Here is a 23,661-nt window from a genome sequence, read left to right on the forward strand (position 1 = left end):
TTTTAAGAATTTCATGAGTATTGATTTTATTCCATTTCAATCTCACATATTCCAACTTAAATTTCCTCCTTTATTGTTATTACATTTGTATATGTGTACATGTATAAATATATACATTTGTATGTGCTAATGTATGTATGTGTGATCACACACATATATACATATGTATTAATAAATACAGCCTTCTAAGTCCAAGTCCATTTAGTATTAGGGAAGACCACTTGGGGTTACATCGGAGCTCATCAAATGATAAAAGATCTGAGAAAGAAAATAGGGAAACAACAGCCTTCACAACAGTCACAAATAATATAAAATATATTGGGGTAACTCTAACCAAACAAGTGAAAGAGCTGTATGACTTCGGAAATAGGAGAAATCTCCCATGCTTATGGATTAGTAGAATTAACATGGTAAAAATGGCCATCCTACCAAAAGCAATCTATAGATTCAATGCAATCCCCATCAAAATTCCAACACAATTCTTTACAGACATGGAAAGTGCAATTCTCAATTTCATATGGTAAAACAAAAACCCAGGATAGGGAAAACAGTTCTTAACAATAAAAGAACTTCCAGGGAAGTCACCATCTGTGACATCAAATTGTACTACAGAGCAATAATGATAAAAACTAGATGGTATTGGTACAGAGACAGACAAGTCGATTCATGGAGTAGAATTGAAGATACATATGGACACTTGATCTTTGACAAAGAATCCAAAATATACAATGGAAAAAAGAAAGCACCTTCAATAAATGCTGCTAGTCTAACTGGCAGTCAGTATGTAGAAAAACGGAAATAAGTCCATATTTGTCACTTTGCATAAAGCTCAAGTTCAAGTGGATCTTGGAGAAGACTTCCTTAGCAGCCATTAATCAGCTGTGTCTCTTCGTGTATGGATGGGACCTCATAAGATTTCTCCCATCCATGCTGGGATGTCAACTGATGTTCTCATTGTGCATGTCTTGTTTAGGGTACCATGTTAAGAGTTCATGAGTATCTGTTATACACACACATACATACATATATATATATATATATATATATATATAGAGAGAGAGAGAGAGAGAGAGAGAGAGAGAGAGAGAGAGAGAGAGAGAGAGAGAATATGAATGAATGAATGATGTCTCATAGGAGACGTTCCTAGGTACCATGCTCTTACAGTCTTTCTGAGCCTCAGCTGTATGGTGTAAGAGATTGAGTAAGTTAATGATGTAAGGGATTGGGAATGGGCTTCTCCCCCAGGGATGTTTTTTACATTTTATACAATTATGGGTTTCTTTGAAGGTCTCTGTTTGGGACAGGGCTCATTGATGAGGGATGAGAGCAACATTTACCAGTGGCTATAAGGATATGTATTTTAAATGCTCTTGAGGTTTGGTCTATTGCTATGTATTGTAATGCTAAATTCTAAACCTGGAGGTCCAGGCCTACAAGTGAATTCTCTCATTTACAAGCTTTCGCTTTGCAAACTTTGTTCCTTAATTTAAAATTGGTTTAATAAAATTGGCTACAGCCAATTCGAGGTGGGTGGGTTTTGAGAGAGGAGAGGAGAAGAAGGAAGAAGAACTGGAAAGGAGGAGGAAGCTGCCATGTGGGGAGATGGACCATGAGTTTGATTGACTGACTGTTAATTTGTATTACTTAATTATCCTAAACAGTTTGTAATCACTGCCATTAAAGGGACTGGAACTAGACCTTGTATTTTTACATGAGTTGCATAGGCACAATGCCTATATAAAAGTCGAAACATACATATATTATGTTGTAACAAAAATAATCTTAAATTTTGTATCAATATACAAATGAAAACCTTAAACCTATCAGTGTACGAAATTCTGTACCAATGTAAGATTATGGCTATAAAATGGTTTTTGGTTTAAGAGTAAACCTAACCCTATTTGTCTAATTTCTTTTAACATTTTTATATACCTGCCTTTCCTTACCACGGGAAGGAAGGAAGGAAGGCCGGCAGGCAGACAGACAGACAGACAGACGGACGGACAGAGGGACAGAGGAAGAAAAAGTGGGTGGGGGTGGGTAGATGGAGAGAGAGTGTGTGTGTGTGATATCCTGGAGTCTAAGTATTCTATCTTTTTTCCTCCCTGCCCAAGACCATAATTTTTTGTAATGATCCCTTAAAATAATACCATATCTATAATTCATAAAATGACCAAAACCATCCACTCCAACTTAAAGGCCTGGGAACAATGGCCTTCTTACAACTGCTTCCTGCTGAATTGGTGTGAAAAATTCCTTTTTCAGGAAGCAATAAATTAGAAAATTGGCCAGTCTTAAGAAAGCTAGCTGTAGCATTTGTTGTCCAGTCTCTGTATGCTGAGAAAGTACAGGCTTAAATGATGCCATGATTGGAGCAGTCTGAAAAGCTGGACCAAGTGAGCTAGCTGTTCTGAAATATCCTGGAAGCAAGTCTTCAAAGGAAACAGCTTAGACGCAGTTGAGGTAGTATCAAGTACAGGGCTTGAAAAAGAACAATAGAAACAAAAACAGGCAGGGATCTTACATGATAAAAAGAATTTTCAATGTCCTTTAACATTTCTTACCTTTCAAACAGAGTAGAATCTATTACAGTCTGATCTTTGTATCAGGTCTTTTTTTGGTATCAATAGGATTTTAAAATGGAATTCACTGACCCAGAATGCTTGCCATATAACTTCTTGTATCCTTACATTAATTTGGCTTATCTCATTGATTATAAGTTTTTCTCATTAATTACAAGGTTTTGCTCATGTATTAACTACTTTTGAAATTGTCCTAATATGCATTTTAAAAGAACCTCTTATTTTTGGGTCTATTCTTAACAGTATTATGCATAGTTTCTACATTCTTCCTGTTCCCCATCATTTACTTTTGTTTAGAAGTTTCTTGTGAAATAAATGGAAGGAAGGATATTATTTAGGCAGTTTGCCAACAGGACTCTTCAGCAAGCACTTCAGGAAGTGTTTCTAATCAGATCTAATCTAATCTTCCCAGTCTGCAGAATGAGAATTCCCTGACTGCATACACAGATTCAGAACAGAACACCTAGCTGTTCCTGTTTTCCCTCCTTCATACCTATAACCTTGCATTTCTAACTTCTTTAACTCCCTGAGCTTTTGTGGTCTCCCCCCCCTCCAAGTCAAAAGCCTATTTTCTTTCTTACCAAGTCAATCTGTGGTTTGAACTTACAGGAAAATAATTCTGCACATTTTCCAGTGCATCTTATTTTTTGTTTTAAGAAAAAGTTCTTAAATCTACGGTTAATCGTGTTAACTCCTTAAAAACAACTCTGTAATCGGAATACAGATTATAATAATTGAGTTTATAATTTATTTGATACCTTCTACAAAAAGGTGTCTTTATACTGCTAAAGTTAGGAGATTTTTATCATACTATCTCCTTTCTGTTTCTCTTTTATTGAATTAGATGGTGATTGCTATCCTTTTTTAGAATAGCTGTCTTTTATGAGTGACTTTTAAACATTGCTTAGTGCAAATTTACTCCTTCCTCAGAACCTTAATTATTCCTTTCCAGTAGGTTGGTGGCTTTTTAAAAAAAATCACAATTGCGCCATAATAGGAAGAATGCTAAAACTTTAGCTAACAATTCCTTGTTTTCATCTTTTAATGAAACCTCCTTAAGTTTCAGGGCCCATGAAAGTTTTCGCAGTGGCATTAAAGACTGTCAGCATTTGTGTTTTTTCCAATGTTTAAAACTTGCCTTTAATGAAATGTGAGCTATACTTTATCCAAATGCCTGAAATAATAACCCTTATATTAATAGAAATCTATATGCCACTACTTTAGTGGCCTCTTCACTCCAACGGTAGATTCTCACGTGACATATTTACCCCGTCCGTAGCAGGTGGAACCTGTGACTGATGACTGACTTGAAGTAAAACTGTAACCTTACTCTTCCTCTTCATACCATGGTCACAACCATTAATTTGATGACAGGGAGCCATCTCTACCTCTCTGAACCAATTTAAAACTCCAAATGAAGTTGAAATTATGCCATTGTTTGAAGTGAATTTTCTTACTCTGCTCAGTGTGTCCACCAGCAATATAGCTTACTCGATGTCTTAGTCAGGGTTTCTATTTGTGGACAAGAAGCAAGTTGGAGAGGAAAGAGTTTATTCAGCTTACACTTCCATACTGCAGTTCATCACCAAGGAAGTCAGGACTGGAACTCAAGCAGGTCAGGAAGCAGGAGCTGATGCAGAGGCCATGGAGGGATGTTACTTACTGGCTTGCTTCCACTGGCTTGCTCAGCCTGCTTTCTTATACAACCAAAACTACCAGCCCAGAGATGGTCCCACCTACAAGGGGCCCTTCCCCCTTGATCACTTATTGAGAAAATGCCCCACTGCTGGATCTCATGGAGGCAATTCTTTTTGAATATTTTTGTTTCCCAGTTTCTTTGGTTGCTGTGGCTGTTATTTCTCTCTGGTAAATCCCACCTGTTTTGTTTGGGGTTTTTTTTCTTCTTTACGTTTCTTTGAATTATTCTGTAGTTCAATTACTTTCTTTTTTTATTTTTTATTAGATATTTCTTCATTTACATTTCAAATGCTATCCCTAAAGTCCCCTATAGCCTCAACCCCCACCCCCGCCATGCTCCCCAATCCACCCACTCCCGCCTCCTGGCCCTGGTATTCCCCTGTACTGGGGCATATGAACTTCTCAAGAAGAAGGGCCTCTCCTCCCATTGATGGCCGACTAGGGCCATCTTCTGCTATATATGCAACTACAGACACAGTTCTGTGGGGTACGGGTTATTTCATATTGTTGATCTTCCTATAGGGTTGCAGACCCCTTTACTTCCTTGAGTACTTCCTCTAGGGGCCCTGTGCTCCATCCAATACATGACTGTGAGCATCCACTTCTGTATTTGCCAGGCACTGGCATAGCCTCACGAGAGAGCTTTGTCAGGGTCCTGTCAGTAGACTCTTGCTGGCATATGCAATAGTGTCTGGGTTTGGTGGTTATATATAGGATGGATCCCCAGGTGGGGCAGTCTCTGGATGGGCCTTTCTTCTCTCTCAGCTCCAAATTTTGTCTCTGTAACTTCTTCCAGGGGAATTTTGTTTCCCAATCTAAGAAGGAATGAAGCATCCACACTTTGGTCTTCCTTCTTGAGTTTCATGTGTTTTGCAAATTGTATCTTGGGTAGTCTAAGTTTCTGAGTTAATATCCGCTTATCAGTGAGTGCATATCATGTGTGTTCTTCTGTAACTGGGTTACCTCACTCAGGATGATATCCTCCAGATCCATCCATTTGCCTAAGAATTTAATGAATTCATTGTTTTTAAAAATAGCTGACTAGAGCCAGGCATGGTGGCGCATGCCTTTAATCCCAGCACTCAGGAGGCAGAGGCAGGCGGATTTCTGAGTTCGAGGCCAGCCTTGTCTACAAAGTGAGTTCCAAGACAGCCAGAGCTATACAGAGAAACCCTGTCTCAAGCCCCCCCTACCCCCCCCAAAAAAGCTGACTAGTACTCCATTGTATAAATGTACCACATTTTCTGTATCCATTCCTCTGTTGAGGGATATCTGGGTTCTTTCCAGCTTCTGGCTATTATAAATAAGACTGCTATGAACATAGTGGAGTATGTGTTCTTATTACAAGTTGGAACATCACCTGGGTATATGCCCAGGAGAGGTATTGCTGGATCTTCTGGTAGTACTATGTCCAGTATTCTGAGGAACCACAAGACTGATTTCCAACTTGCAATCCCACCAAAAATGGAGGAGTGTTCTTCTTTTTCCACATCCTCGCCAACATTTGCTATCACCTGAATTTTTGTTCTTAGTCATTCTGACTGGTGTGAGGTGGAATCTCAGGGTTGTTTTGATTTGCATTTCCCTGATAATTAAGGATATTGAACATTTTTTCAGGTGCTTCTCAGCCATTCGGTATTCCTCAGGTGAGAATTCTTTGTTTAGCTCTGAGCCCCATTTTTTAATGGGGTTATTTGATTTTCTAGAGTCCAGTTTCTTGAGATCTTTGTATATATTGGATATTAGTCCCCCTATCTGATTTAGGATTGGGAAAGATCCTTTCCCAATCTCTGGTGGCCTTTTTATGTTATTGACAGTGTATTTTGACTTACAAAAGCTTTGCAATTTTATGAAGTCCCACTTGTCGATTCTTGATCTTACAAAACAAATCATTGTTCTATTAAGGAATTTTTTCCCCTGAGCCCATATCTTTGAGGCTTTTCCCCACTTTCTCCTCTATAAGTTTCAGTGTCTCTGGCTTTCTGTGGAGTTCCTTGATCCACTTAGATTTGAGCTTTGTACAAGGAGATAAAAATGGATCAATTCACATTCTTCTACATGATAACTGCCAGTTGTGCCAGCACCATTTGTTTAAAATACTGTCTATTTTCCATTGGATGGTTTTAGCTCCCTTGTCAAAATTCAAGTGACCATAGGTGTGTGGGTTCATTTCTGGGTCTTCAATTCTATTGCACTGATCTACATGTCTGTCACTGTACCAGTACCATGCAGTACTTACCACAATTGCTCTGTGTACAGCTTGAGGTCAGGCATAGTGATTCCAAAAGAGGTTCTTTTATTGTTGAGAATATTTTTTGCAATCCTAGGTTTTTTTCTTATTCCACATGTATTTGCAGATTGCTCTTTCTAATTCGTTTAAGAATTGAGTTGGAATTTTGATGGGGATTGCATTGAGTCTGTAGATTGCTTTAGGCAAGATAGCCATTTTTACTATATCAATCCTGCCAATCCATGAGTATGGTAGATCTTTCCATCTTCTGAGATCTTCTTTGATTTTTTCTTCAGAGACAAATCTTTTACTTCCTTAGTTAGAGTTACACCAAGGTATTTTATATTTTTTGTGACTATTGTGAAGGGTGTTCTTTGCCTAATTTCTTTCTCAGCCTGTTCATCTTTTATGTAGAGAAAGGCCACTGATTTGTTTGAGTTAATTTTATATCCAGCTATTTCACTGAAGTTGTTTATCTGGTTTAGGAGTTCTCTGGTGGAATTTTTTGAGTCACTTACATATACTATTATATCATCTGCAAATAGTGATATTATGGCTTCTTCCTTTCCAATTTTTATCCCCTTGATCTCCTTTTGTTGTCGAGTTCCTCTGGCTAGGACTTGCAGTACTATATTGAATAGGTAGGGAGAAAGTGACCAGCCTTGTCTACTCCCTGATTTTAGTGAGATTGCTTCAACTTTCTCTTCATTTAGTTTGATGTTGGCTATTGGTTTGCTATATATTGCTTTTATTATGTTTAGGTATGGGTCTTGAATTCCTGATTTTTCTTAGACTTTTATCATGGATTTTGTCAAATGCTTTCTCAGCTTCTAATTAGATGACCATGTGGTTTTTGTCTTTGAGTTTGTTTATATAGTGGATTACATTGATGGATTTCTGTATACTAAACCATTCCTGCATCCCTGCGATGAAGCCTACTTGATTATGATGAATGATCGTTTTGATGTGTTCTTGGATTAGGCTTGCAAGAATATTATTTAATTTTTTTATGTAATAAATTTTTTATTAGATATTTTCTTCATTTACATTTTAAATGCTATCCCCAAAGCACCTTATACCCCCACACACACTGCTCCCCAACCCACCCACTCGCTCCTCCTGGCCCTGACATTCCCCTGTAGTGGGGCATATGATCTTCACAAGAAGAAGGGCCTCTCCTCCCATTGACCGCCAACTAAGCTATTCTCTGTTACATATGCAACTAGAGACACAGTTCTGGGGGGTACTTGTTACTTCATATTGTTGTTCCTCCTACATGGTTGCAGACCCCTTTAGCTCCTTGGGTACTTTCTCTAGCTCCTTCATTAGGGGCCCTGTTTTCCTTCTAATAGATGACTGTGAGCATCCACTTCTGTATTTGCCAGGCACTGGCATAGCTGCAAAAGAGACAACAATATCAGGGCCCTGTCATCAAAATCTTGCTATATGCAATAGTGTCTGGGTTTAGTGATTGTATATGGGATGGATCCCCAGGTGGGGCAGTCTCTGGATGGTCCTTTCTTCCCTCTCAGCTCCAATCTTTGTCTCTGTGAGTTCTTCCATGGGTATTTTGTTCCCCATATTTTTGCATCGATATTCATAAGGGAAATTGGTTGAAGTTCTCTTTTTTTGTTGTATCTTTATGTGGTTTAGGTATCAAAATAATTGTGGCTTCATAGAATGAATTGGGTAGAATACCTTCTTTTCTATTTTGTGGAATACTTTCAGGAAAATTAGAATTAGGTCTTCTTTTAAAGTCTTATAGAATTCTGCACAAAACCCGTCTGGTCCTTGGCTTTGTTGTTGTTGTTGTTGTTGTTGGGAGGCTATTAATGACTACTTCTATCTCTTTAGGGGATATGGGACTGTTTAGATCATCAATCTGATCCTGATTTAATTTTGGTACCTGGTATCTGTCTAGAAATTTGTCCATTTCATCCAGGTTTTTCAGTTTTGTTGACCCTTTGTAGTAGGATCTAATGATATTTTGGATTTCCTCAGGTTCTGTTGGTATGTCTCCCTTTTCATTTCTGATTTTGTTAATTAGGATACTATCCCTGTGCTCTCTAGTTAGTCTGGGTAAGGGTTTATCTATCTTGTTGATTTTCTCAAAGAACCAACTCCTGGTTTGGTTGATTCTTCGAATAGTTCTTTTTATTTCTACATGTTGATTTCAGCCCTGAGTTTGATTATTTCCTCCGTCTACTCCTCTTGTGTGTATTTGCTTCCTTTTGTTCTTGAGCTTTAAGGTGTGCTGTTAAGCTGCTAGTGTATGCTTTCTGTAGTTTCTTTTTGGAGGCACTCAGAACAATGCATTTTCCTCTTAGGAATGCTTCCATTGTGTCCCATAAGTTTGGGTATGTTGTGGCTTCATTTTCATTTAACTCTAAAAAGTCTTTAATTTCTTTCTTTATTTCTTCCTTGACCCAATGTATCATTGAGTAGACCGTTCTTCAGCTTCCATGTGAATGTCAGCTTTCTATTATTTATGTTGTTATTGAAGATCAGCCTTAATCTGTGGTGATATCATAGGATGCATGAGATAATTTCAATATTTTTATATCTCTTGAGGCTTGTTTTGTGACTGATTACGTGGTCAATTTTGGAGAAGGTACCATGAGGTGCTGAGGAGAAGGTATATCCTTTTGTTTTAGGATAACATGTTCTGTAGATATCTGCCAGATCCATTTGATTTTAGGTGTGTTGTCAAGCTGCTAGTGTGTGCTCTCTCTAGTTTCTTTTTGGAGGCACTCAGAGCTATGAGTTTCCTTTTAGAAATGCTTTCATTGTGTCCCATAAGTTTGGGTATGTTGTGGCTTCATTTTCATTAAACTCTAAAAAGTCTTTCTTTCTTTATTCCTTCCTTGACCAAGGTATCATTGAGAAGAGTGTTGTTCAGTTTCCACATGAATGGTGACTTTCTATTATTTATTTTGTTATTGGAGATCAGCCTTAATCCATGGTGGTCTGATAGGATGCATGGGACAATTTCAATATTTTTGTATCTGTTGAGGCCTGTTTTGTGACAAATTATATGGTCAATTTTGGAGAAGGTACCATGAGGTGCTGAGAAGAAGGTATATCCTTTTGTTTTAGGATAACATGTTCTGTAGATATCTGTTAAATCCATTTGTTTCATAACTTCTGTTAGTTTCAATATGTCTCTATTTAGTTTCTTTTTCCAGGATTGTGCAGTGATAGAGTGGGGTGTTGAAGTCTCTCACTATTACTGTGTCCAGTGCAATGTGTGCTTTGAGCTTTACTAAAGTTTCATTTGGAACATAGATATTCAGAATCGAGAGTTCATCTTAGAAGATTTTACCTTTGATGAGTATGCAGTGCCCCTCCTTGTCTTTTTTGATAAATTTGGGTTGGAAGTTGATTTTATTCGATATTAGAATGGCTGCTCCAGCTTGTCTCTTTGGATCATTTGCTTGGAAAATGGTTTTCCAGCCTTTCACTCTGAGGTAGTTTCTATCTTTTTCCCTGAGGTAGGTTTCCTGTAAGCAGCAAAATGCTGGGTACTGTTTTTGTAGCCAGTCTGTTAGTCTATGTCTTTTTATTGGGGAATTGGGTCCATTGATATTAAGAGATATTAAGGAAAAGTAATTGTTCCTTGCTGTTATTTTTGTTGTTAGAGTTGGGCTTCTGTTCTTGCGGCTTCTGTTCTGTTCTTCTGGCTATCTTCTTTTTGGTTTGTTGAGGGATTACTTTCTTGCATTTTCTAGGGTGTAATTTCTGTCCTTGTGTTGGTATTTTCCCTTTATTATCCTTTGAAGGGCTGGATTCGTGGAAAGATATTATGTGAATTGGGTTTTGTCATGGAATACTTTGGTTTTTCCATCTATGGGAATTGAGAGTTTTGCTGGGTATAGTAACCTGGACTGGCATTTGTATTCTCTTAGGGTCTCTTTATGACATCTGTCCAGGATCTTCTGGCTTTCATAGTCTCTGGTGAGAAGTCTGGTGTAATTCTAATAGGTCTGCCTTTATATGTTACTTGACCTTTTTCCCTTGCTGCTTTTAATATTCTATCTTTATTTAGTGCATTTGTTGTTCTGATTATTATGTGTTGGGAAGAATTTCTTTTCTGATCTAGTCTATTTGGAGCTCTCTAGGCTTATTGTATGTTCATGGGCATCTCTTTCTTTAGGTTTGGGAATTTTTCTTCTATAATTTTTTTGAAGATATTTACTGGCCCTTTAAGTTGAAAATCTTCATTCTCGAATAGTCCTTTTATCCATAGGTTTGGTCTTCTCATTGTGTCCTGGATTTTCTAGATGTTTAGAGTCAGTATCTTTTTGCATTTTGCATTTTGTTTGATTGTTGTGTGCATGTTCTCTCTGGAATTTTCTGCACCTGAGATTCTCTCTTCCATCTCTTGTATTCTATTGCTGATGCTCGCATCTATGGTTCCAGAGTTCTTTCCTAGGATTTTTATTTCCAGAGTTGTCTCCCTTTGCGTTTCTTTATTGTTTCTACTTCCATTTTTAGATCTTGGATTGTTTTGTTCAATTCCATCACTTGTTTGGTTGTGTTTTCCTGCAATTCTTTAAGGGATTTTTGTGCTTCCTCTTTAAGGCCTACTACCTGTTTAGCCGTGTTCTCCTGTATTTCTTTTTTTTGTTTGTTTGTTTTAAGTATTAGTTTTTTTTTTAATTAGGTATTTCCTCATTTACATTTCCAATGCTATCCCAAAAGTCCCCCATTCCCTCCCCCCCACTCCCCTACCCACCCACTCCCACTTTTTGGCCCTGGCGTTCCCCTGTACTGGGGCATATAAAGTTTGCAAGTCCAATGGGCCTCTCTTTGCAGTGATGGCCGACTAGGCCATCTTTTGATACATATGCAGCTAGAGTCAAGAGCTCCGGGGTACTGGTTAGTTCATAATGTTGTTCCACCTATAGGGTTGCAGATCCCTTTAGTTCCTTGGGTGCTTTCTCTAGCTCCTCCATTGGGGGCCCTGTGATCCATTCAATAGCTGACTGTGAGCATCCACTTCTGTGTTTGCTAGGCCCTGGCATAGTCTCACAAGAGACAGCTATATCAGGGTCCTATCATCACAATCTTGCTAGTGTATGCAATGGTATCAGCGTTTGGAGGCTGATTATGGGATGGATCGCCGGATATGGCAGTCTCTAAATGGTCTATCCTTTTGTCTCAGCTCCAAACTTTGTCTCTGTAACTCCTTCCATGGGTGTTTTGTTCCCAATTCTAAAAAGGAGCAAAGTATCCACACTTAGGTCTTCGTTCTTCTTGAGATTCATGTGTTTTGCAAATTGTAACTTATATCTTGGGTATTCTAAGTTTCTGGACTAATATCCACCTATCAGTGAGTACATATCATTTGAGGTCTTCTGTGATTGGGTTACCTCACTTTGGATAATGCCCTCCAGGTCCAACCATTTGCCTAGGAATTTCATAAATTCATTCTTTTTAATAGCTGAGTAGTACTCCATTGTGTAAATGTACCACATTTTTTGTATCCATTCCTCTGTTGAGGGGCATCTGAGTTCTTTCCAGCTTCTGGCTATTATCTCCTGTATTTCTTTAAGTGAGTTATTAATGTCCTTCTTAAAATCTGCTACCAGCATCATGAGATATGATTTTAAATCCAAATCTTGCTTTTCGGGTGTGTTGGGGTATCCAGGACTTGCTATGTTGGGTGTGCTGGGTTCTGATGATGCTGAGTGGTCTTGGTTTCTGTTAGTAAGATTCTTATGTTTGCCTTTCACCATCTGGTAATCTCTAGTGTTAGTTGTTATTGCTGTCTCTGACTGGAGTTTGTTCCTCCTGTGACTCTGTTAGCCTCTGTCAAATCTCCTGGGAGTCCAGCTCTCTCCTTAGTCTCCGTGGTCAGAGTACTCTCTGCAGGCAAGTTCTCTTGCCAGGAAGGTGCACAGAGGTCTGGAGCTCAGCTCTGCCTCCTGGCTGAAGATGAAAACCGGAAAGGGACCCTGTCCCAGTAGCTGTGTTACTTCTGCAGTCCATGCACTATCCTGGGCAGACTGGACTCTGAGGGACCCAGGATACAAGTCACCTGGTCCCATAGTCAGAGCCCTCTCTGGAGGCTGATTCTCCTCTGTAGGGGAAAGTGGACAGAGGTCTGAGTCTCAGTTCTGCCTACTGCCTGAAGATGAAGGCCTGAAAGAGTTCAATTACTTTCTTTGTATTTTCTGACTCATTAGTAAAGATAGATGATTTAGCCATTGTATTATTTTCATTTTAAGGTAGTGATCCACCTTTCCTGTTCACATTTAGTATAGTTGCTGAACCTTATAGTTGTTTTATGAGAATTAAGGCAGTATGTATTGCAGAAGTCAGTTATCCTTTCTTCTTTTCATCAGATCTCATGGCCATCAGTTCCAAGTCAAAGCTATAGTATTGTTTTTTTTGCAATACTTCTAACAGCTATCTGAAATTGATTTTTATCCTAATTGAAATTCTTGAGAGACTAGCATTAACTGGGGATTAGCTTTCCCATTTATGTAAAATATCTAAATATCCCTTGCTCTTTAGGACTAAGAAATTGTAGTTAGAAAACAACCTTACACAAATAATAATATATAATACCTGTGTTCCAATAACATTTTGTTTATATTCCATTTGCTTATCTTTGAGATAATTTCTTATGGCTTTGATGTTATAGAAAACATGTCATTCCAACAATCTCAGGGTCATACAGATGGCCCTGGTTAAATTGGTAGATGCAAAAAACAAAACAAAACCCAGACATGAACATATGCTGGTGACTTATAGATAGGAAGTAGCTAGTAGGCCTGGAAGGTAACTAGGCATTATATACATAGATGAGATTCACAACGAATGAATTGTATTATTAAAAATTTTGAATTTATATCACAACTTAATATTTCATATCTCAGGAATCCCTTAATAAGCCATGTGTACCCTTTTTTAGATATGTCAATATATTTTTCCTGATAGTTTCTAAATGTTTTGCGTCTTTTAATTTTCTTTTGTTCTTTATATAATTCAGACTTCTTAAATAATTTTTATATTTACTAATAATTTCAGTCAGAATATTTCCATTTTATTCATACACTCAACACATTTTTATTTATATTGTAGCAGAAATTCAAGTACACACTTTTTATATGATGCAGAAGGGTACAAACAAAAAATGGTTCTCATATTTTTTCAGGACTTTCCATGAAGTGTTTTGAATGCTGAAATTAGTTTACTGTGACCAAGAGTTTTCTCTCAGTTAGGAGACTATCTTTTCATTTTCTCTCAGTCAGGAGGCATTCTTTTCATGAGGCTCCATTTGTTGGTTGTTGCCTTTATTTCCTGAGCAGTACAGTTATATGCAGAAAGTCCCTCTTGTGCTTCTATTGTCAAAAGTTTTTTTTTTTCTCTAATGGTTGAAAGTTTCAACTCTTAAGGTGTATGTTCATTTAGAGTTGATGTTTGATGTGAAATGAAGATCTAATGTATATATTTAGTTTTCCTAACACTAGTTCTTGAAGGCATCTGTGTCAAAAACCAGTTGACTATAGGAGCCTAAGCCTTCTTTCTGGGCCTTTTTTTTCTCCATTGACCTATGTATCACAACTTTTTTTATATCATGTCTTGTTATTTAACGATTGCTCTTTTAGTATCCTACTGGTTGATTTCATTCTTTGTCATTCTATTGTGTTATTTATACTGCTATTCTTTTTTATTTTTGATTGAGTCTTTGTGCATGTCACCTCATGCACCACAATCCCACTCATCCCCCCATCCCTCCATAGCTGCCCTCTGCCCTTGCAACCTCCAGAAGAAAACAAACAAGTAAATAAAAATTAAAAGAATAAATCTGGCTGTAGTATGTCCCATAGGTTTGCCCAACAGCTTTACTTGCAAATGTTCAGTACAATGAATCACTGATGTGACTCAAGGCCTTTGGCTTCTGCTACATGATCAATATTCGATCCTCACTTGGACTCCTCTCAGATAACCATGAGGTCCAGCCCCTTCATACACTCCAGCAATTTATAAATGGGGTAAATATTAGGGTGAGCCAACTTACAGCCTTGGTGTTTTGTTCAGCTCTCTGGTTTGTGGCAGCTAGCAAAAGGCAGAACTGACTCTACCTCCCCCTGGGCTCAAGCCATCTGGGCCAACTCTTCAGCACTGTTCCTGCTAGGGATGGGGCCATCTCTCCTGCTCTCACACCCTTTGGCCAGCTCTCCCTTACCAGCAAGGGGTGGGGCCAATTACCCCAAGAAGGGGCAACTCTACTGTGCTGCCCAGGTGAGATGCAGGAAGGGGTCTGCTCTTCTGAATGTATGCTGCTATTTATATAGAAACTTTAGCAGAAAATAAGTATCATTCAATGGGTGACATGGGAATCCACTACCTGATAAAGTGATGCTGCTTATTTTTCAAATGCTGCCATATGTACCATAAAAAAATGTTCTCTTGAAAAGCAAGGAGCAATGTATGTGTGTATATAATATATATAAGTATATATTTATAAGTGTTTCATATAAAATGTTTATATAAAACCATCTATATTGTTTTAAATTTTAACAAAAGTTTATTGGCTTAAGAAATGTTACTCAATTGAGCACAATCCATAGTGGAGATACAGGGGAAATGTATAAGATATAGCAGTAACTCTATTTACTTGTTTTTACAGACTTTTCTTCAAAAGAATTAGAGATCTTCATTTGTTCCTTTTCATCTTCCTGGCTTCAAATGTTTGTTGCAGAAGCAATTTTTAAAAAGCTGTGCTTACAGGGCCCCACTAGTACGTGCACTGAGCCACTCTCTCTTCAGAAAATAGTAAGCTGTGCCCTACTCGGGGGGTGGTTTCTTTGTTTTGTTTCTTTTTTTAAGAAGTTAGTTCATGAGTTCAGTTTTAATTCTTAGTTATTTCTCGTAAGTAGACAAAACACAACTTATAAATCTTCCAACACATTAAGGAGCCGGGGGGGGGGGTTTGTTTGTTAGTTTTGTTTTTTGTTTTGATTTTTCTCAAAAATACATTAGTGGGGCACTGGAGAGATGGCTTCATGGTTAAAATCACTTGATGTTCTTTCAGAGGACCCAATTTCAGTTCCTAGAATGTATGGATCTTCTGGCTTCAGGCACAATGGTGTGCATCTACCCCCTAAACACACACACTCTCAGACACACACACACACACACACACACACACACACACACACACGTTAAATAAATAAATAATAAAAATAAATCCTTTAAGGAATAGATTTAATTATTTGGGGAAAAAAAGTATAAAAAAGTATAAAAAAGTAATTTTGACTTTTGTCATAATATATATTTTAAAACCACATCCAAGAATTTGTTGAATTTGATATTTGAAAAGGAAAACTTGGAAAGATGTATCCTACACATATACATGTATATATAAGCTGCATTTGTTCGCACTCTCTTTTGTCTTGGTCATGTTAGGTACTAAGTTCTAATGCCCTAGCACTTCTTCAGCAAATGCCAAGTCCATTGTTTAGTGTGACACTGGGCAAACTGCTTTGCAACAGGACTGGTGGACTCCTTGTCCCATTTATTCTGGACTTACCTTTCTCTTGAAAAAAATTCATTAGCAAAATAGAAATAACAAAATACCTTTTGACTATAAGTCTTTTAAGTATAAAAATATGTAAGTTGGATATGAGACTTAATCAAAAGAACTTTCCTAAATGAGTATTAAGATTGAACTGGAAAGTATCATTTTCTAAAAGATATCATCATCTATAAGATATTGACAAAATAATTATACAGATAATTACACAGAACTGGCAGTGTTAATATTTAGTCATGCTTGGAGAAGATCATGTCACAACCTAGTTATGAAATCAAGAAAATTTACCCAGACTTTATAGCAAAATAATGAAGTAATCCCTTTTACTGTCTCTATAGTTGTGATAATGTTATAATATTCTTTTGCAACAGATAGATTCCTATTTGCCAGTTTTGGGAAAAATGGACATACATGGGGCTGGAAAGATGCAGATGCCAAAAAAACTCTGCCAGCAGCCTTGCCTAGAGTCTCAAAGAGCATTACTAATGCTGAATGGTGCAAAACGGAAACAAGCAGAAGGTCGGCCAGAGCTCCTGTAAGTAGTGTTGTTGCTGCAGCTGCACTTTGTTTTGGAATATGGTCTTTTCTCTGAAATTCCTGGTGCTTTAGTTTATTTTGGGTATTGTATACATATGACGATTGAGAGAAAACTCAATTTTGGACCTATAAATAAATAAGATCAGCACTTTTCTTTTACTGTAATGCAATGACCATACTTCCTTCCTACTAAGTGCTTCCTGAAAGAAATGAAACTATTAATAAAGTCTTCATAAGAATGTTGTCTGAAACAGAAAGTTCAACATTTTTATAGGTAGTATAAATAAGGTTTTAGATTTATATGAGATGCTATACTTTCTCAAAATGAAAGACTTCTTGATTGGGAAATCTGAAGGCCTGCACTCTCATGGAACTTTCAGCTTTATTTCCTCTACAAAATCTGATTTACTTAGTTTCCTCCTTGCCCAGCATTCTACACTCATTACCTTTTTACTGAGCAGTTGGAGATATAGACTAATAAAGTAAAAATTAATGCATCAAAATTTGTTCTCATGTAGCTGACTTCACTCTAAAGGCTGGAAAGCAGTATGATTGAATGAGTTCAAAGCAGGATACATTTTAAAGGAAGAAAAATACTATCTTATGTATGCTGGCATGACTTACTGAAAAACAAGATTTTCTTGGTTTTCTTTCTTTTCAGAGAGTTAAACCGTGCTAAATGTTCCTCATCATTGAAAAAATTGAAAAAGAAGTCAGAGGAATTGTCATGTTCCAAGGAGAATTGCCCATCTTTGGTTACAAAGATGAATTTTCATAAAACTAATCTGAAAGGTACCCCAAATATCTGAATTAACTTATATTAAGTACTTTCTATCCTTGTAGACAGTATTTGAAAATCTCACACATTTGCCCTAATGAAAGTTTAAACTTAAATATTGAACTAAGTCCAGGAAATACTTTAATGGATAATGTAATATTTTCTTGAACTCTTGTGTATAGAAAAGAAGTGGTCACTTAGTAGATGATGTAATAGAATAGTCCTCCCTTTCTCACCCTGCCTTTCCAGATGCTAAGTGATGCTCCCTGAGCTCATTCCAGACTTGCCCTTCTTACTTTGCAATTCCACATCAACCTGTGCTGCTTAGAATCAGTGTCTTCTGATTTGAAAGTATAATTCATTCTTCATCTCTTTTCAGTCATAGACATTTTGTGAACAAAGAATGAGGAGTAGGCTATGTTACATAGCTGTGTTAAGCATATGGGCTCCTTTCTTCTAGGCACTGAGCCCAGACAGAAATGTGTTTGGCTTTTGGTTCTAACTGTACAGCAGCCTAAGTACCTAATGGATTGTATTCCAAGAATAGTGCTGTAATAATTTTCTCTCGCACCCCTTTTACTTAGATGTCTTGTAACCTGAAAATATGTTATCTACAAGGGAGCTCTACTTGGATAAACTAAATTGCTAGGTTTATAAGTTATTCTATTTATAGATTATATCATATGTATTAACTCATGCTATGGATTAGCTCATGAAAACAGTGACAGCAAAGCTTTTATAATTGTTCCATGCGATAGACATTTATATTATGAGCCCATGAAGCTCAAAATATGAAGACTATTAGATGACAATCAGATATTCACTTCAAAGATCAGTGTCTCTTTTCTTCGTTTTATTGTTCGGAAGTAAAATGAATATGAATGACTTCAGGCTAAATAGCAGGAGTTGGGAGAGAAAGAAAATTGAGAAATGGGGGAAAACTTTGCATGTAGAATAAATGTTTAGTAGAAGTTGCAGAGATACTCTGTAAAATTGAGTAGTATAAAAATGTACTACTCAGTATTTTATATAACAGGAACAAATAATGCCCATGATGCATTTTGTTTCCTATGTAGTCATTGGTAAGTATTTAGCCATTTTCCTTAATGTCAAATTATGTCTTATATTTTATTAATCTTAGTTCAAAGAGCAGTTGGAAATTTTGACCACCAGCAATTTATTGCAGTCCTCCATCAAAAACTGTGCCATTCTATGTGCTGCTGTTGTTCAGCTTTAAATGGTACTTAGGGACTCTTTTCAGCGCGTGTGTGTGTGTGTGTGTGTGTGTGTGTGTGTGCGGTGTTTATATTAAGATTCGTACATTTCTCCCTCCATGCGGCTGTAGCCAAGCCAGACAGCCTATTGAGAAGCAGCAAGCCATCTGTTAATGGATTTGAAGTTCTGAATTGTACTTGAGTATGTAGAGGCACTCGTGCTTAGCTAGAAACATTCATTTGAATTAAGCTATAAATGCTGTATAAGAAAGAGCTATACATTTTAGCGTAGATTCATGAATAAATTTAAGAGAGGGCAGTTGCACTTTAAAACTTTTATTGCTACCAACCAAGTATTTCTGGTGTTCTCTGATCATCTGGGGTTTTTCTAGCAGGATTGAAGCGTTAAACCTTGAACTGAGAGAGACAATGCCTGTGTTAAAGCTTTCCTTGTAGAATTCATTGCTGAATTGCTGACAGAACAGAAACTCTGGATTACTGGGCTTCTTCCCACCCTACCTCTCTTTTTTCCTTTTCTTGTTTTTAATTCAAGAGATGTTTAAACCAGTCTGGCATGGGTCCAGACCTTCTAGTTCATGGCCTTTGTTATTTTCTTTAGTTGATATCTTGTCTTCTCTGGAATAATCTATTAATTTTTTATGTCAGGGGAAACAGCTCTGCATAGAGTTTGCATAAAAAACCAAGTGGAGAGATTGATTTTTCTTCTGTCTTTGCCAGGAATAGACATCAATGTTAAAGGTAAGATCTCTAAGTCTTTGTGTTCTCATTCAGCATCTTACAATTTGTTATACAAAATAATTTTATATCATATTAAGAAAAATCATTTAACTGAATTTACTAAAAATATTTTTAAAATAGTTACTAACCAAACTGAAATAATTCACTATCTGATAATTTAGAGCTAATAATATAAAATATTTTAGAAGCAATTTTCTGGTCATATTTCAATATTAATGTTTAAATTTTCTTTTTATTTATTTTCATTTTTAAGTAGAAACATGATTACAGTCTGCTCATTTTCACCAATGCTGTTTTTCATATATGAAGCTCCTACAGAGTAATAGAGGGGACTTGTGGAATATCAATACTTTGCAACCAACAGTACTTCTGCTGTTTTAAAACTTGCCTTAATTTCTAATTTAGACAATGCTGGCTGGACGCCTTTGCATGAAGCCTGCAACTATGGCAACACAGAGTGTGTCCAGGAAATTCTACAGCGTTGTCCAGAGGTGGATCTGCTCACTCAAGTGGACGGGGTGACGCCTTTGCATGATGCGCTGTCAAACGGACATGTGGAGATTGGCAAGCTGCTTCTACAGCATGGGGGTGAGTGTGTTCCTGTTATGGGGCTTTCGGAAAATGATCTAGGTTTTTGATGACTCCCTCAGAGGCAGATAACATTTTATATTGAAAAGTCTGTAAGAAAAGGTGCTTTTATTTTATATAAAATATAATGAGAAAGTAAAGACAAAAGTCTCCTAAATATAGACACCTTGTATTAATTGTTGTAAGTACCATTTTATAGTATATATTGTTAAAACCTATTAACATTCATGTATGAAAGTATATTTTTGCAGTTAAAGCTGTTGGTTTTAAATATTGCTTTAACTTATTGTATATGGTATCTTTGTGAAGTGATAATTTCTGAAAGCTTGTTAATAAGTGGATTGAGTGCTTCTTTATGACTACCTCGGTTTTCCATTTTTTATTACATATGTATGTGGTGTGTATATATGTATAACTGGCTAAGCTAATATTATCTTTATATGGCATTCCTTTATAGAGTATGGAAAAGATAGCCTAAGATATTTTCATTTATATTTACCATCAACTAAGTTGAAGCTGGGTTTTCAGGTCATGTTAAATATAGTACAAGACTTTTATGAGGAGGATAACTTAAGCTTCATACCTATATACTGCTTTTTTTGATTCATTTTTATCTTCAGCAACTCCCCTTTTAGTAACATTTCTGCATCTGAACTATTACAAAATTTTGCTTCAAAATAGTCAAACTAATTTGTGTTTTAAAAAAAGAAACCCTGATAACTAGCTTGTAATATGAAAAACATAAACATTTGTGTGACTATTGGTTTTGTTTGTGTTCGTTTTAACTTAGAATTTGATGTGTTTTATACTGTAAATAACGCATTTCATTCTGCATAAAAACAAAAGGCATATTCTCCATGTGTCCTTTTTTTTTTCCTATGAGTATGTAAGAAAGCCTGGATATATTGCATGATGGCTTGAGAGACTTGGTTATTTATAGTCTTCTCCTGCCCCCTAAAGGCCTAAGTGTGTCTGTTTTACCAACACTGTTTCATAATTGATGCATTTTTAGTTCTTCTACCTTCTCTTTTAAATACTACTAGTTTTACAAACCCAATGTTTTTTTTTTCTATTAAGTATTCTGTTTTCTTGTACTCAAAGATTTAATCTGACATGCAAGCCAATATTCATTTCTGTATCAAATAATGTAAATGATATAAGATGTATTCTTTAATGGATTCCAGCTGATTAGCATAGTGTAATATTAGATCAGCTGTGCTGATTTAGCTAACAGAGTTATATGTGGGTTAGTCTCTGATCTAGGAGAGAAAACTCACTTGTACTTAGGTTTGTCAAGGTGCATTGGCTAAATTACATCAGTGTTGTTTTTGTTGTTGTTTGTATTAGGTTGTTTATTTGTTGACTTATCTAGTCAGATTCTGGGTTTGAACCTTTATATGGTTTGACATTATCACTATGGCAGCTTTATAATCTCTTCATTTCAAGACTTTCAGTCTTGCTAGCAATAATTTCAAGAGTATATATTGCTAAAACTTTAGGTACTTGTAATGTTTTCCAAACAGAAATAAGAAAAATATTTTTCTTTTGTTTTAAGATGTTAACAAAATAATAGATAATACAACTTTCATTTGCAATTCTTTTTTCCCCACAAATTATATATATGTAGCCTTTATATTTGTGGTTATAGTCATCATAAAGAGTTTTAGCGCTTAATAATCTATTCTTTCTGATGGTACGATGTGTTATAATGTATCCTACCATACTTTCATATTGCTGCTTACATTTTTGTGAGTGACTGTATAAAGGATTACAAGCTGTGATTGATAAGAGTAAAGAGCACTTCTATGCCTTGTTATGGACCCTTGCTTTTCACTTCTTGTGTCATCCTCTAATACTCAGAGGATGAACTTGAGTCCTGAGCATTTCAGTACTTTGTAAGTACTAACTCTGACTATAGGCAGGCTTTTTCAGTTTTGGTTTGGTTTCGTTTTTGGTTTGATAGATCAAGTATTGAGTTTGATTTAGAAAATTAACTTTGAAGTTTTTATGACTCTCTTGCCTTTGTGAACAGTAAACATTAGAAGTATAAAATACAAATTGTACTGTATCTGTGAAGGGTCTTTATAGTTTTCACATTGCCAGGTGGTTAGTCAGTAATGGAAAAGAAACTTTTTTTTCTAAGCTTCTGATTAATGTGTTTTATTAATTTCTTCTGAGAGTACTGAATTTCTTGTTCTTAATTGGCAGCAGGGAAGGTTTTAAAAACTGTTTTCACTTATCATATAGACTATGTTTTAGCAGAGTTCATTATTCAGTTGACTAAAATTTTCAGTTTGTAAACCCACCTCTATTGGTCTGTATGGGCAATTACAATGTATGTAGGCAGCTAATCAGCAGCAAGTATGATTTTAAACAGAATCCTGGAAGGCTTCTATTATCCTGGGGTGGGGGGAGAAAGCAGCCGTTAACCTGGCAAAATAAAAGTATTTTACTATTAACATTTTACATTTCCTTTTTCACAGGCCCAGAACTGTTACAGCAGAGGAACTCTAAGGGGGAGTTGCCCTTGGATTATGTGCTGTCCCCTAAGGACAAGGAAGAACTATTTGCCATGACAAATATAGACGACACAGTGGACAACTTTCATGCTAAGACACAGAAACATTTTTACCACCAACAGCTTGAATTTGGTTCGTTCTTACTTAGTAGGATGTTGATTAATTTTTGTTCAATATTTGATTTGTCCTCAGAATTTATCCTAGCTTTCAAAGGGTTGGGTCATCTAAATGAGTTGCTCATGGCATGCAATAGTGATACAGAAGCCAGCAATGCACATACTGACTGGTTACTGGATGTTTATGCTAGGAATGTAAAGACATTAAAGAAGCTCCCAAGTGTTCTTAAAGAACTGCCTGAGAATCTAAACGTATGTCCTGGAGTGCATACTGAGGCCTTATTGGTGACACTGAAAATGATGTGTCAGTCAATCACAGAGGTGTCATGATGCCAGAAAGTATGAGTCAGATTTCTGAACATGCAACATGCCTTGTCACTTAGTATATCCATAGCTTATGGAAAAAAATATTAATTTCAGTTATTCACTGACAGCAAAGTTTCATAGCACTTATAAAACATCTACAGATCTAAAATATGGGCTCAGGATTTAACTCAGAAAGATACAAAAAGAAAATGAAGTAGTTTTGTTGGGTATAAATGGTTTCACTGATTTTTAAAAAACAAATTTGTTCTTCAAATATTTATTTATATTATATATAGAGAAAATTAATTTAAATATTTTTTCAGATCAAAATGTCCTTTCCTCTGAGTGCTACAGGTCTGAAAATCATGGCAAGGATATTCATTCAAATGTGCATCTATATACATGTAAAAGTTGTTTGTTCTTTATATTTAAGGTGCATTTGCTCTTTTGTGTTTCTAAAATAAACCTTTCTAGGACTTTAAATTATGTTTCATAGTCTTTAGTTGTTTAAAAAAAAAAAAAAACACTCACACCCACACACACCCTTTCTCTGATAAAAACAAATCATAATTTGTTCACTTTGAGTATATATATTTAAATGCCTATTTATGTACACTGAAAAAAATTTTTAATTGGGTATTTTATTTGTTTACATTTCAAATGTTATGCCCTTTCTGGTTTCCCCTCTGCAAACCCCCTATCCTATCCCCCCTTACCCTGCTTCTATGAAGGTGCTCCCCCACCCACCTACACACTCCAGCCTTAGCATTTCTCTACATTAGGGCAT

At 36.5% G+C, this 23,661-nt stretch overlaps 1 protein-coding gene across 6 annotated transcripts in view; it reads left to right on the forward strand.

Moving 5' to 3' along the window:
- Positions 1-23,351, forward strand: part of Slf1 (SMC5/6 complex localization factor 1) — a 92,896-nt gene extending 69,545 nt beyond the window's left edge. For all 6 annotated transcript variants that reach the window (XM_029468203.2, XM_021180152.3, XM_029468205.2 and 3 more), the window contains 6 exons: positions 15,152-15,297; positions 16,429-16,592; positions 17,256-17,386; positions 19,253-19,345; positions 19,751-19,933; positions 22,417-23,351. In XM_029468203.2, the coding sequence (XP_029324063.1) occupies positions 15,152-15,297; positions 16,429-16,592; positions 17,256-17,386; positions 19,253-19,345; positions 19,751-19,933; positions 22,417-22,898 (1,199 nt within the window). In that variant the 3' untranslated portion in view covers positions 22,899-23,351. The remainder of the gene's footprint in view (positions 1-15,151; positions 15,298-16,428; positions 16,593-17,255; positions 17,387-19,252; positions 19,346-19,750; positions 19,934-22,416) is intronic.
- Positions 23,352-23,661: the final 310 nt, after the last annotated feature.

The sequence above is a fragment of the Mus caroli genome, unplaced genomic scaffold, assembly GCF_978045245.1.
Source record: "Mus caroli unplaced genomic scaffold, Mus_caroli_1 scaffold_15, whole genome shotgun sequence".
NCBI classification, from domain to species: Eukaryota; Metazoa; Chordata; class Mammalia; order Rodentia; family Muridae; genus Mus; species Mus caroli.